At 34.3% G+C, this 15,289-nt stretch overlaps 1 protein-coding gene across 7 annotated transcripts; it reads right to left on the reverse strand.

The window, feature by feature from the left end:
- Positions 1–9,550: 9,550 nt before the first annotated feature.
- On the reverse strand, positions 9,551–14,869 carry LOC107805442 (uncharacterized). Of its 7 annotated transcripts, XM_016629487.2 has the most exons (4): positions 14,521–14,839; positions 12,057–12,244; positions 10,480–10,581; positions 9,551–10,187 (listed from the first exon to the last, which is right to left on the reverse strand). In XM_016629487.2, the coding sequence occupies exon 4, from the start codon at positions 10,142–10,144 to the stop codon at positions 9,734–9,736; it is 411 nt and encodes a 136-aa protein (XP_016484973.1). In that variant the 5' UTR covers positions 10,145–10,187; positions 10,480–10,581; positions 12,057–12,244; positions 14,521–14,839; the 3' UTR covers positions 9,551–9,733. The 7 variants fall into 7 exon arrangements, with proteins under 7 accessions (XP_016484973.1, XP_016484975.1, XP_016484972.1 ...); XM_016629489.2 differs by lacking the exon at positions 10,480–10,581 and having other exon boundaries at positions 14,781–14,869; XM_016629486.2 differs by lacking the exon at positions 10,480–10,581 and having other exon boundaries at positions 9,551–10,190.
- Between the last annotated feature and the right edge of the window lie 420 nt (positions 14,870–15,289).

Consider the following 15,289-nt stretch of genomic DNA (forward strand, 5'->3'; position numbering starts at 1 on the left):
TTCAAATCCAGATTCGAGGAGCTTCACTAATATTCGAGGGAAACGGAGTGGTTTTCTGGAATGAGGGTGAGACGAGGGTTCAAGGGTGTTATTTTGGGGACGATTGGGTGAGTTGGAGTTTTGATCTTCCTTTTCGATTCAAGATTCGAAGAGTTCTAGTAGGATTCGAGGGAGGGGTTTTGGAGAATTGGGAAGAGGAGAAGGAGGGGAGTTTATGGCATTAATTTGGGGTCGATTGGAGTACCGCCGCCGGCGGAGACGATTTCCGGCAGGCGGTTCCGGCGGAGGCGATGAGGGTCTGGTGAAGGAGATGAGAGGGGGTAGGGGGGCTGTTTGGACACTTATATATCAAGATGAGGTTAGTTCTGGACCGTCAGATCAACTAACCTCGACGGTCGAGATCAAAGGATAACAAAACGACGTCGTTTCGGATGAAGGGGTGATCGGACCGGGTTGGGGCACGGGTTTGGGCCGGGTTTCGGGTGGTTTAGACGGGTGTGGGGTTTGGGCTTGGCAATGTTTAATTGTTTTTGGCCCAAATGAAAACCTGATCTCCTTTTTTCCAAAATCTTTTCCTCTTTTTCTTTTCTTCTTCTTTTTTTCATTTTTTCAGATTTTGTTAAATGCAAGTTAACATAACATAAAAAAAACTGATTTAAATCCAAAAACTAACTAATTGCTTTTCTCAAAATTAATTAAGTCCTAATTTAAAAAGAAAACTATGACAAATTCAAAAATTAAAAGTTAAAAATGCAAGAACGAACTATTTTTGTTATTTTCTTCCATTTTGTAACATTAATTAAATAATTAACCTAAAAAAAATATGAAATTGAGTCCTAAATGCAAATGCAACATATATTTTCTATTTTTTGTATTTTTCACCAATTAAAATGCACAGACAAAATGCACCCAATTAACAGAAAATGCCACGAAAATCCACAGAATTGCAAACACTGAAAGAAATTATTTTGTTTTGAATTTATGGGAGTGATTCATATAGGGCAAAAATCATGTGCTCACAACTACCCCTCTTTGCTCGGAAACACATGAAAATCTATCATCAGGTAGATTCTATATATATCGTTGTCAAATGATGTTGTGCAATATGATGTTGTATTTGACAATTATATTATTATTATTTGTGGTTTTAGATTTCTCTAGAATGAATAGGCCTGAATAAAAATTTAAAATATGAAATGGATCTAAATAGAGCAGAATGGGAATTACTGACTTTTCTTCCTCCTCCTCTTTCAACTTCTTCTCCTCTGTCTTTCAGTTTTGAAAAATGATTTGTTTATGTATAATTTTGCCTTGATTTTTTTTGGTACCGAACATATATTTTGTATTCTTTGAATTAATATAATATCACAAAAATACATAGAAATAAAATAAAAAAATTGGTCAGGTGAATATTGATTGAATATTGTGATAATGGTATTTTCTCAATATTCATTAAGTGTTTTAAAGGTTATATTTTATTTTCTCTCTTTTTCCTTTAGTGCGTTATTTTGAAAATTCAAAATACTTCAAATACAAAAATAGAAAAAGAATGAAAATGAAGTATAATGCAAAGATATTATAGAAATAGAAAACTAAACCTTATGTTGAATTTTTAACAACACATAGAAGAACTATTTGTTGTGCTAAATTTTAAGTTTCAATATACAATATTTCTTTCACAGATTTTTTGTTTTCAAAATTGATATGCTTAATAGTGATGGTATCATTTTGTGGCATGATGTAAGATGTCATCAAAATATGGCAAATAGCACAATAAGGTATCAATGGCAATAGTTAATATTCATTAAAGTTTTCTTTTATCTTTATCGATAGAAGAAGATTTAGTCCCCATAATTTAAACCTTTAAATTAGCCCAAGGAAGTTCTTGCAAAGGAGTAAAACTATGCTTTAATGTGTATAAAATTAGAGAAAGCAAGTCTAGAAGATTTTAGAAAGAAGTAATCAACTTTGGAAATGTAATTACATCATAATTGATAATGTTATGACTGAAGAATAGAAAAGAGAATTGAATAGTTAAGACTGTTTTTTAAATTATAAGAAATTTAAAAACAAATTTTCATTCATATTTTATTTATAAGATCACGCGAAGCGCGAGCAAATTGACTAGTGACTAAATAAAGACGTCTTCTACCATTGAAGACACGACTAAAACATCACACCACATCGAAAGCAACTCTAGATGGAAGATTCCAAAAATCCCAAGCATGAAAACAGAAATGAAGTCTTACTTAAATGGAGAGAAGACTTTAATTTTAAAGAACAACTTCCGTCAACTTCAATACAATATCGTAGGAGAAAATCGTCGATAACCTCCAAAATCACCAGCCATTTTGCTTTATTCATAAGAGTATATGAAATAAGTAACGAATGAAATGAAATCGGTATTTTGAGGGGCTAAAAAGTTGTTTGATGGGTCAGATCGGTCTGGATGGATAATGTGTGGGATGAAATATGGGTTGGGGTAGTGTCATATTTAATGACCAATTAGAAATGGCCATGTGATATTAACAAAAATATTCTTTTATTAATATATAGTTCGTTAGAAATAAGGGCACATATAGGCCAAATCTTTAACAATAGGGTCTCTCTTAACAAAATAGCCAGACGAGGGCCATATTTAGACTAAAGCGACTAGGTTAAAGGTAGTTTTGTCCCTTTTCTATTTTCCTTGTTCGATCTTACTTGTTTCAATCAACACATAAAGATTGCCATCAACATTTGATAATAAAAAATAACCAAAATATTATTTTTATATCCAATATTACACCTTATACAATTACCACATGTTAGCTACTGTTATTATCAAACCAAACAATGAAAAACGCTCTAGGGAATGGTTTCCTAAGATAAAATATTATTTACATAAAAATATTACCTTATAAAAAGATATTGTCAAGGTTGTACCTATCATCAATCTCTGTAGTCACCCAATAGAATTCGGGTTCTGAACTGATATTTATAAATTTCTAGTCCCTTTTGGAATTATAGACTTCTATCTCAATTATTACACTAGCAAATCTCTTTTCAATTCAGCTTGGAGCATTAGTTGTAAATACATATAATTTACATAGGGGTATTATCACTTTTGGTCCGTACTTATTCTATGAAACAGGAGAATAAGAATAAGTCTATCTTGATGGAGTTTTTAACAAATAGGTTTAGAGAATAATAAAAAATTAACTCATAATCTCAATATTGGAAATGCAACTTTACCATTTCAACTATAGAATCTTAAGATCAATCATGCTTATATAATGGCATAGTAAACAATGAACGTCCTAATTTTCTGGTAAGCCACCTTTGGAAGGAATGCTTTACCCTAAGTGAATTTTTCAAAGAAATTACTTGGGCATCAAAGCGAGTATCAAACATCGAGTGAAAACAAAAAGAAAGAAAGTCCTAAGTTTTTAAGACTAATAGCATGTCAAAAAGTACTTTTCCCCGTATTTTTCCCCAAAGTTAAGGTGTTTGACCAAGCTTTTAGAAGGAAACAAAAAATATTTTTTGACTAGAAGCAAAATAGTTTTTGAAAAGCAGAAAAAAGTAACATCTTCCCAAAAATACTTTTTTGAATTCTTTTTTTTAAATATACACTTATAAGCACTTTTTAAAAGTTTGGCCGAACACAAATTGCTACTCAAAAGTGCTTTTCAAATAGATTAACTAAACACAAAAGGCTTCTCACCAAAAGTGCTTTCTAAAAAAGATATTTGGTTAAAAGTATTTTTTTTTTGAGAAAAATATTTTTCAAAATTAGCTTATTTTAAAAGCACGACCAAACAGGTTATAAGACAAGGACAGAATGGAAGAGGGAAACAGTATGTCATACTCCTTCCGTTCACTTTTACTTGTCCACTATGAACTTTGCACACCCTTTAAAAAAGGAATTTTTTCATATCTATACACTATTTGAAACTTTATTACCCTTAATGTCCATGTTTAGCTAATTACCTGGCATAAACAAGTTTTGTTTACAAAATATATACAATCCACCTTAAAAGGCTCCCAATCTATTATTTGTGGTTTCAATCAAGAGATTTAGTTACACTCTTTCCTTCTTTCTCTCCTCTCTCCCTTCGTCTCCATATTGCCTCGTGAGGTTGTTTGCACAGAGAACCTCACTCCATGGCTAAAGTTGCTTCATTGCCGAGATAAAGCTGGGCTTTCTGCATTGATGGACATACCTTCTATCTACAAAGGATTTTATCACTCTTAGAGATTGCATTTTGTCTTGAATGAATTTGATCTAGCTGAAGCAAGTTCCAAAATTGTGCTTGAACAGACACTTACCGTTGTTCTTCAACCGGTTACTTTAGAAAGTGGCATGACATCATCTGTTGGCTCAATACGACAACCAAGTTGGTCATTGAGCTCGTTGATTGGACGAAAAGTTAGTGGAAGGTTTGTTCTTTCAAATACTAGTAATGTGTATGCCCAATTAGAGCCGAATTTGGTGTCAGAATTGAAGAGCACTTCAGCTATGCAACAAGAATCTGATGTTAAGAATTTGATATCTCAAGCTTGGAGTGACGTGAGCTTTGAAATGTCTAATCCCTCAAATTTCAACTGATGTATATATCTTGAGTTGAAAACAATGATGAACGGCAGGAGTACGGATGCGACTACCGAGTACACAAGGCCTAGCAGGAAGTACAATTGTATGCGAGGTTCTGATACAGAGAAATTCAACGACCCAGGATCTATAGCCTGCTCTCTATCCTAATCTGTCTTTACCAAAAACGTATTCTTAAGATGAAACATAACTAATGGAACCAATCTAAGAATCTCTGCAGTAATTTTAGCCCAACCATCAACCATTGTGTAGATAATGAAGAAAGTAACCTTCAATGGAATAGCTATACCAACCGTTTTAGGAATTCTGAACGAAAAGGAACAGGTTAAACAAGCTGTGTATATGATCAAGATGGAAAATATATAACCTCTAAACCAAGGGATCCTTTCATATCAAATACAGAGAAGTTATGTAATACTTAAGAATTTCCTGTAAACACATTCAGACTCCTTTCACAATATTCTAAAGTGTCGCCTAAATAATCCAAAATCTTGGAGGATTTGATGTCATGAAATCAGATGAAAATAGGCTAATCAAAGGTTAATGGTGCAAGGATACTCATGCATTTGGACAATATTTGGTTGAAGTTAATGGAAAAAATAAAAGTATAATATATACATAACAATTATATATTATACAACTTATCTACAATTTATCTACAACTTTTATACATTATTTATAACAAGTTATATACAACTACAATATCATACCACTTAAAAATAATTTTTATACAAATTTTATACAATGTCTTTTGTATATTTTGTATCCAATTTATATATATAGTAAAAACAAATTTCATACAACTAATTATATATTATACAACTTATCTACAACTTATTCACAACTTTCACACATTATTTCTACCCAGTTATATATAACTACAATATCATACAACTTAAATATAATTTTTATACAATATTGTTCAAGTTTCATACAATATTTAAATAAAAATATATATATAAATAACAGAATACAATTTTTCTACAATTTTACTACAACTTTACTACAATTTCTGCAGTATAATGTATGTCTCTTCTTCTTCTTCTTCTTCTTCTTCTTCTTCTTCTTCTTCTTCTTCTTCTTCTTCTTCTTCTTCTTCTTCTTCTTCTTCTTCTTCTTCGACGAGTTTCAATTTAAAATTCAGCCAAAATCAAATCTAATCTTTACCAAAACACCCTCAAAATTGAGATATAAACTCCAAACGATATTTCCAATTATTTGCAACAACACCCCAATCCAAACAAATAATGGTTTTTAAAATCCCAAATTCGAATTCAAAGCTTCAAAGCTTTTTAATGACTGTCAATGGTGGAATTGCTGCTCTCTTTTTCTTAGCTTTACATTACTGAAATTAGAGATTTAGAGATAGAGAGACGTAGAGAAAATTCCAATTCTTTGCAACAACACCCAATTCAAACAAATAATATTTTTTGAAAACCCAAATTCGAATTCAAAGCTTCAAAGCTTTTTAATGGTTGTCAATGATGAAATTGCTGCTCTCTTGTGCAAGATACGTGGGGGAGGAGGGCTGTGGAGAGAGAAACATAGGGGGGGAGTGGGATACGGAGAGAGAAACGTGAGGGAGTGGAATTTGTACGTTACAATGATTGTAGGAATTGATTAATTATCCTTAAATCCTAAAAATGTACATAATTGGTGATTTTGTATATAAGAGGTAATTAAAGTGAAACTTGCGTAGGGAGGGTAATAAAATTTTTAATAGTGTATAGATATGTAAAAATCCCCTGAAAAAATAATAAATGAAGTACATAATTTACCATGCTACCCATATTAATTGACGCATATTTTTAATGAATTTGAGAAAATAATTCGAAATGAGTAATTAATATTGTGAGTATAACAGAAAAACATTATCTTCTCTTGATATGGTAAAAGTGACAAGTAAAAATGATAATCTATTTTTAAAATACCGAACAAGTAAAAGTGAACAGAGAGAATAATTTACACACAATTATGTCCATTATTTCATTCTAACCACGACCTTATTTGCCTATCTAGAAGAGTTAGAATGACCAAAAGGAGTACTAATAGCAAGAGCATTTATTACCCTTTTTCAAATTCATCCTTGATGCTCTTGTTAGAATGTTAATGAGGTAATAGTTCAAAAGAGAGTGAAATGATATTTTAGACAGATAATCTTTAAGGTTAAAAATATTAAGTATCATCTCAACGGGTGTACAAAATTCTTAAAAGACAAATAGAATCGTACGGAAATGTCCAAAATAAGCTCAAACTTACTAACCTCTAACAATTAATCATAAATTTAACAAAATTAGATAAACACATACAAAAATTGAATACCCAAATAAATAAGAATTATTTCTCTCCAAATTACATGGAAAAATCTCCTTCCATATTTTTAAACATGATCAATAACATTAAATGCAAGACGAAAAGGAAATTTCATGGATGAGGTAGCAAATAAGGTGATGAAACACAAAGAAAAAAATATATACAACATTCCAAAAATCTAAGCAAAAAGGAATTTTTTTCAATGTGTACAGTTGAAATTTACTGAAAACATATAGATGAGTCAATATATAAATTTGAGAAATATTGGAGGTGATTTGGACTGATTTGATATCAAAATTTGTAGTTAAATCAAGTTAAAAAAATTCACATGTATCAAACATGTATCTCACACACAGATATACATGTGATACACATACGATACATGTGCGATACATATATATATATATATATATATATATATATATATATATATATATATATATATATATATATAACATCTTCTCTCATGCTCATCCATTACTTCGAATTTTCAATTCAAACCACCTCAAAATTTAACCAAATCATCCCAAAATTGAGATTCAAACTCCTTAAAATATACTCAATTTATTCTAACAACACCCACTCAAAAGAAAATTAATATTAATAATATTTTATAAATTAGCTAATTTTTGTATTAATTTGCTTATGGGTTGACATAAGTGATAGTTTTTCAGTAAAAATAGCACGGTATAGCCAGTTTTTGGACCGGTCATTCAAAAATAGCCAGCATTTACCAAGTCAATAAAAAATAGCCACTATTTTGCTGCAACAGAGACCGATCCAGCATAATATAATGGAGTTCGGTGAACCTGTGTATATGCTGGACCGGTATACTTTGCTGGCTCCAGTATAATATACTGGAGACCGGAGCACCAGTGCTCCAAACTCCAGTATATTATGCTGGACCGGTATACTTGCTGGAACTCCAGTATATTATGTTGTAGTTCTAGTGTACTTATGCTGGAACTCCATCATATTATGCTGGAGTTCCAATATACTTATCCTGGAACTCCAGTATAATATGCTGGAGTTCAAGTATACTTATGCTGGAACTCCAGCATAATATACTGGCGTGTTTTCCGGGTTTTGAACAGTGTTTTTGCTTAGATTTATCTTTACATGAAAAGTGGCTAAATTTCGATTACTTTTGAAGTTGGGCTATTTTTTATCGACCAGTTGTAAATCTGGCTATTTTTTGAATTTCTCCCAGTTTTTCAAAGACACATAATATGAACCAGAGGTAGCCCAGCGTGAGCAATTTGTCCTACTTTTTTGCTGAGTTCCGCATCCAAATAGAGCACTTCGAACTGCATTTCCGTCCGATGTAAAGCACAGATGATCCCATCAAGAAACTAATGATGTAGCTGGTTACTTAGAGCCACCAAATTAACAGGTCAATTTACCCAATAGCCTGGCTGATGAGAACACCCCTATTCAGTGGCTGAAACAACTCATTTTACACAATGACGTTCCCAACTCACTTAATGTCCCCAACTCCATTTTCATTCCTTTTTGCTTATGGCATATATGGCTATCTCGAAATGAAAAACTATTTTGCGCCCAATCTACTCCACCCTCTTCATCCCATATTTTGAATATGGCCACCGAATACTACTATCTTAATGTTACACCACCATCCTCCCATGACCGTATACCACTTTATATCAAATGGCATCCTCCTAGCTCCACCCCTTTAAACTCAATACAGACGGTTCCGCTCAGTTATCATCAGGACAAGGTGTTCCGCTCAGTTATCATCAAGACAAGGTGGAATTGGTGGTGTAATCTGTGACTCATCTGATACTTGGATTATGGGTTTTGCGGGTTACCATTTCTCTCACGGGAGCGTGGAATCGGAACTATTTGCACTTTATCATGGGTTGAAATTAGCTTTTATACACGGATACAAACCAATAGAAGTGAACGTAGATGCCTAGAATATAATTAATTTCCTACAGACATCGCATCCGCTATATACTAACATCATTAATGATTGTAGGTTTCTAATCGCACAATTGGATGATCCGGCTATACTTTACACCTACAGGGAACAAAATCAAGTTGTTGATTTACTTGCAAAGTTTGGTAGCCAATTCGAGAGCACCGTAGGACTCATTGTATATACACAACCACCATAGGCAAGCTTTTTGTCAAACGAGTGGATCTACCAACTCTTCCACCTTCATACCATTAGCAAATACCTCTTTTACACCCTCTATGTAATATTACTAATATAGGCCGTACTAGAAGTAGTTTTTGCCCAGATGCCCCTTTTTGTTATGACCCATCGCGAGGTCGCCCCCCTAGGACATTAAATAGGTTGACTACAACTACTTGTACTATTACTAATATGTTTTAATAGAATGTAATCCTTTGCACCAAAAAATAAAAAGACATTTCTTCACTAAGCAACACATCTTGATAAAACAACCAAGAGATTCTTCATTTTCAAGACTCAGAAGTTAAAGATGGAAGATACCAGCCATCCCACCGCGCCTTTGATGGTTGCTGAAATGCACACACAACCTTCACTAGAGTGGTCTCTCCCTAGTAGCTGCTCTTCAAAAGCCAAGAACCGCACAAAAATTAAAAGGGAGGCTTTAGCTTGAACATTTCTAGTATGAATTATCAACAAACGTATTATTAAGGCTTAAAATGCACGTGGTATAATTAATTTTCCACTCTCAAGACCCTCTACAATGTCAAGAAATGTCAATATAACAAATCACCAAACTGAGAAGCAATAAAGAAAATGCTGAGGAAATTTAAGCGGAATTTACAAGGTAAAAGGAGGCATCTGTCATCATAAAGGGAACAAAATCCATTTCATTTGCACTCAACACCAGCTTCTGCAGCACGGCGAGGCTTGTTTTTCCGCCTATGCCTATTATGACGAAAACCATTGGATCGAGTAGACTCATCAGTGCTTGATCTGGTTCCATTACCATTTTCCTCTTCTGCTGAATCATGTTTTTTCTTCAACCGCGTATTCCGTTTCCTCTTCTTTCCGTTCTCCAATGCAGTAGAACTTTTTATCTCTAAGTTTGGAATTCCATTTTTTTCATCCTCGGCATCCTCTTCTATTATTTCAGCTACTTCTTCGTCAGTGTCATCTTTAAGCAACTTTTGTGGCCTTCCCCGTCTCTTCTGTGCAGGGATTTTCTCTTCCTCGTCACTTCCTGGATCATCATGGTCACTCACAGTCAGTTTCTTCCCTTTCCCTCTACCTCGAACCATGGCTTAAGGACCTGTGACTTCAGCAAAGTTGCACTTGAAATACCTGCTAAACAAACGAAACCTTTAGCAGAGGAGGTTTCTAATGGAAGGCCAAAAAAAGACAATCAAATGGTAGGACATTCAATTTAATCCAGGTAATAGAACAAACGGAAAAGGGCCAGATCTGTCCCTTTACTATGGGAAATTAGTTATAAGTAACCTCCGTTATACTTTCCTTCACTATTCACCCCTACAGTTACCCATTTTAATATTTTTGCCCCTACAACTAACGGACCCTTTTAGTAAGACATGTGGCACGATCTAAAAAAACCTAACCATCTACCCATCTACCTCACCTAATCAGCCCGACCCGACAGCCCCAATTCAGCAACACCAAGAAAGGTCCAACAACGTCAATCGCCTCCCTCTTCTCTGATTCCGCCGGCGCCTCTAACTGCCTTCAAATTCCATTTTAACAAATTTCAGCACAAGCAAAGAAAGGCAATGTATTGTATAGAGGAAAGAATTTGAGATTGAAGCTTTAACCTCCAACTACCAGCATGAGTATTTTTTTGTTTCTTTTTTTGGTAGCAAATGTAAAAGCATATCCAGTACAAGCAGACTACCAGATTTTATTAGACTCGAAAGAGTAAGGTAAAACAAAATTTTCCACCACCACATCCCCACCCTCCTCCCCGAATAGAAGATTGCTTTGTAATTGTATGGTTTCCCATGATTGTGTCTCTTCCATTTAATTCATCAAAAGTAGTACTCCAGATCACTGACCACGGAACTTTCCGGTGATTCCTCCACTGCTACCCATTTCCGGTGACCTCCCAGATCTCAAATCACTACCCTCCGGCGAAAAGCTCATCGAGAAACTATATGAAATGGACATCAGCAGAAGCAAGATCAAACTCGACGGGCTATTGCCGCCAAAAGAATTACGGCTGAAATAGGCGCTAGAGAGCAAATTGACGGTGGCAGATGCTAGGAAGCTATTGAATTTATCACAATTGTGAGATGGTGAAATTGAAGCTAAGGAAAATTGAAAAGAACTGTATTTTGTGATAAGAATTTTTTAAAATCTGTTGTGAATCTTGTTCGAATAGTACTAATCAATGCCTAAATTCGCGAAATGATTCTGTGATTGTTGAATGATTGGGGGCTTTTCGGGTTTGGGGCTGAACAGGTGGGTTAGAGGGAAAATGATTAGGTGGGTTAGAGGAAAAATAGTTAGGTTGTTTAAGATGTTGACACATGTTTTTATGAATTGGTCCGTTAGTTATAGGGGCAAAAATATTAAAATGGGTAACGGTAGGGGTGAATAGTGAAGGAAAGTATAACGGAGGTTACTTATAACTAATTTCTGATAGTAGAGGGACACATTTAGCCCTTTTCCGTAGAACAAAATACTGTACAACACTTTCATGACATGTCATCAACCATTAAGCAAACGCAAAGTCTCATTTTTCTTTTGTTTTTACAGGTAATACATGGTAAGAGGAGGCAAGAAAATCTTACACATTACAAAAGAGAAAGCAAAATTATGCAATTGAGGTGATCATGCTCTTGATTGTATCAAATGCCATGTTACAACTCAGATAATGTAACTGTATGAGAATATATAAGGAGGTTCTGAGTTCTGACTTAGAGTTAGAGGACATAAATTGTGTGATAAGGCAAGAAATCGTGGCATCCATTATCAAGGCAAGTTCTAAGTTTTGAGGAAGTTGCCAACTGATTGATAAGCTATTCCAAATTGGACAAGAGAAAAATATACCACTGAACATTTAAGTTCATATAACTTTTAGAAGCTAGAAAATTATCCTTCATCTGTTAGCTTCTTAGTGGAAAAACACACAGTACATTTTTCTTTTATCAAAAACCAATTTTGAAGAAAAAAGCAAAATGAGATATGTCAAAATCTTACCTTAAACACTGATGCACACAGTGATGCTGTTTCTCAAACTTAATGCAGAACCATCAGCAGATCTAAATTTGAACGCACAGGCTGTGAAAAAGTTGAGGTCCTAAAATGTTTCTTTAGTACTCCTAACAGGGTCTAGAAGTTATATCTGCCTCCTCCACGACCAGTCTGTGAGAATAGCTGAACGCCCTCTGAGTAAAAAGACCGAAGTACAATTACTATCAAGTAGGTGATCAGCAAATACAATTGCAGAGATTTTTGGGAGGAACCAAACCACTAGAAGGCTCTAGAAATAAGCAAGTCAAAATCTAATACGCTCTCCTTTGTCAAAGAGAGTCACCCAAGGCATTTTTCAGACTAGCACTAAGAGAAAGATACAAAACTGATCGGTTTTATCAATAATAACAAGAGAGGACAACCATTAGACACTGCCAGAAATGGAGCTGGAATATTAGTGAAAGAATATATTTACGAGAAAGCTATGCTCTTTTTCTATTTTTTTATTTTATTTTTTAGAAGCCAATCCGTGCCTGGGAGCCATTAAAAAAAGAAAGATAAACTAAGCCTGCAGAATTATAAAGGAATCAATTTTCTGTTTTATTTGGACTATGTGAAGAATTCAAAAATCACCAGTATCATGCTGTAGCCAAATATATTTCATAATCAGTGGACAATTTATATGTGAAATGTCGAAGCCCATAAAACAGACAGCTCAGAGCATTAAGTTGAGTACTATATGATGGGAACAAGATCTTATTTCCTGATTCTAATATCTTCACGAAAGAATGTGATGCCTTCTAGTTATTTCAACTTTAGGAACACATTCAAAAGAAAACAATTTTTTTGGCAATAACACACCAGCGGACCAATAATGGTTATACTACGTGTGATTGTTCTTACCATCATCTACCTGGTTAAAAAGCAAATGTTGCTTACAGTCCTAGTTCTATTTTTACATGATATCCATCTCCTACAGCCAACTGGAACCATATCTTATGAAACTCAACATTTTCCCGTTCTCCCTCCGCAGCATAAATATCTGAAAAAAAAACAATAAAACTCAGATTCTTCAGCTCCATCCCCACTATATGCTTTGCCATCTTAACAACCACTGAAGGAACCCCCAGAAATTTGAAACTGTAACTTCCATTGGCATATGTTTGATTGTACCTAAACCTCATCCATCCTCCAAATATGACACAAAGATCAATGACATAAGCAATCCTAGAATAATGCTCTTTCCTCGATCTAAGACTTCTCCATGAATCAAAAGATCTTCAAACCTCTCCTGACTAAACCACCATGACTACATGCAAAAAGAAGAGAAATTTAACAGCTCTCTTTCATTCTCTTGAAAAGTTGGATTGTATATTCCATCCCGCCACGCTTCCCGAAACATCCCATCACTGCATTCCATGATGCAACACTGTTCAAGGGAAATTCAAAACACTTCAAGCATCTTTCCGCTCCTACATTTAAACCACATACCGATAAGCGCACTAGCAACAACCACAGTTACCAAAGATGCTCCACTCTGTAAATAAGAACATGAATATTCCCACACAGAGCCAAAATACCCCACATTGGAAGAAGCCCGGTAAGACTAACTTCATGAGGCTTAACTCCAGCAGCTAGCATACCCTGAAATAATGCTAAAGCTTCAGGAGATCCTTGGCAACCACGAAATCATAGCATTCCAAGTAACCAAATCTGGAGTCAACCCCACTTTACTGATTTTGAGAACAACAAAATAGCAGCTTCACAATCTCCTTTCCTAGTGTATCCAGTGATCATCACATTCCACGTAAAATCGTTTGGCTTTTTGCCTTCTAACCTCATTTTTTAAAAACAAAATTAAGTGATTCTTCAATTTTCCCACGTCAGAATATGCATATGTCACTCGTACCGAGGATGCAATATCTCTGTTGACCATTCTGACAAGCACCAATTGGGCATCTCCATATGGTCATACTTATCGGTCAAGGCACTTCCCACAAACTCATCTGATTCAAATCCAATCCTATATATCATACTATGCATCTTTATTCAAATCCGATGGACTAACATATGCTGAACAGCACAATTCTAAATCTAACTTAGAATTGAACTAAGATCTAAATAACAAACCATGCAAATTTCAAATTAACAAACAAATACCAGATCCAGAAGATTAAAGCAGCATTATTACCTTATCCTAAAAAACAGCATCGTTAAAAGTATAAAGCTGCAATCAAATTCAACAAAATTGCTAGAACCAAAAAGTATTTCAACACAGCCATACAACAACTACAACTCAATCCTAAAATAGCTGGTGTCCAAATCAAAAGATTAACAAAGAGAACACTAGATCCAGAAGATTAAAGCAGTATTCAAACTACAAAGCAGCCATCAAATTCTGTACAAGTGGTAGAACTAAAAAGTGTATATAAAGCCAAAAGACAGTGGAAAAAAGTAATCTTGAACTCACCAAAAGACTCATTTGAAGAAACCAGTCAAACCCATTTGATGGCGTGTTCAAAAAAACCAAGAATAGCTTTGAACCAGCAAAATTAGAAAGAAAACAAAAATGGTGACCCAGATCAAGAATAGTTAACCTGAATTCAGAGACTAGAAAAGTTAAAGATTGGATGTCACTGAGATAACAGAAGGACCTTCCATTTGCAAAAACAAAGATAAGAAACACAAAGGTATGGAGAGAGAGAGAGAGAGAGAGAGATTTTTCTCAACTGTTTGTGTAGTGCCTCAGTGGCGTGAGTATAACAGCAAAGAGTTTGGTTTCTATTCTGATCTGTTTTCTTGCTACTTAGGAGTAATAAATAAGTATTTAGGTATTTTCCATGTTATTAGTATTTTTATTTAATAATGATGGTGTTCAGAAAAACGAAATTAATCCACAATTACCTAAGTTTCACCAGAGATTGTATTACTCTGCCATCAAACAAGAGCCCGTTTGGATTAGCATATTTAAATTAGCTGATAAGTATTAAGTGCTGAAAAGTATTTTTAAGTGGTGAAATTGATTTAATAAATAAACAGTTACGTATTTGAATATAAGTGCTGAAATTGATAATAAGGTGCTGCAGTATTTAATAAAAAAGTACCGACAAGCTCTTTTGGCTTAAACTTAAAAAATACGCAAGGCAGTGAGTATCAACGTAGGAATTTTGTTTTGAAAAGGAATATTTTTGGAATAAAATAGTAAAAATCTTGGTTAAACTTAAAGTGCTTATAAGCTA

This window comes from Nicotiana tabacum, chromosome 11 (genome assembly GCF_000715075.1).
Source record: "Nicotiana tabacum cultivar K326 chromosome 11, ASM71507v2, whole genome shotgun sequence".
In the NCBI taxonomy this organism is placed as follows: domain Eukaryota; kingdom Viridiplantae; phylum Streptophyta; class Magnoliopsida; order Solanales; family Solanaceae; genus Nicotiana; species Nicotiana tabacum.

Coding starts and splice junctions, on each gene's coding strand:
- LOC107805442 (XM_016629489.2), bottom strand. CDS start 10,144: ATGGTTCGAGGTAGAGGGAAAGGGAAGAAACTGACTGTGAGTGACCAT.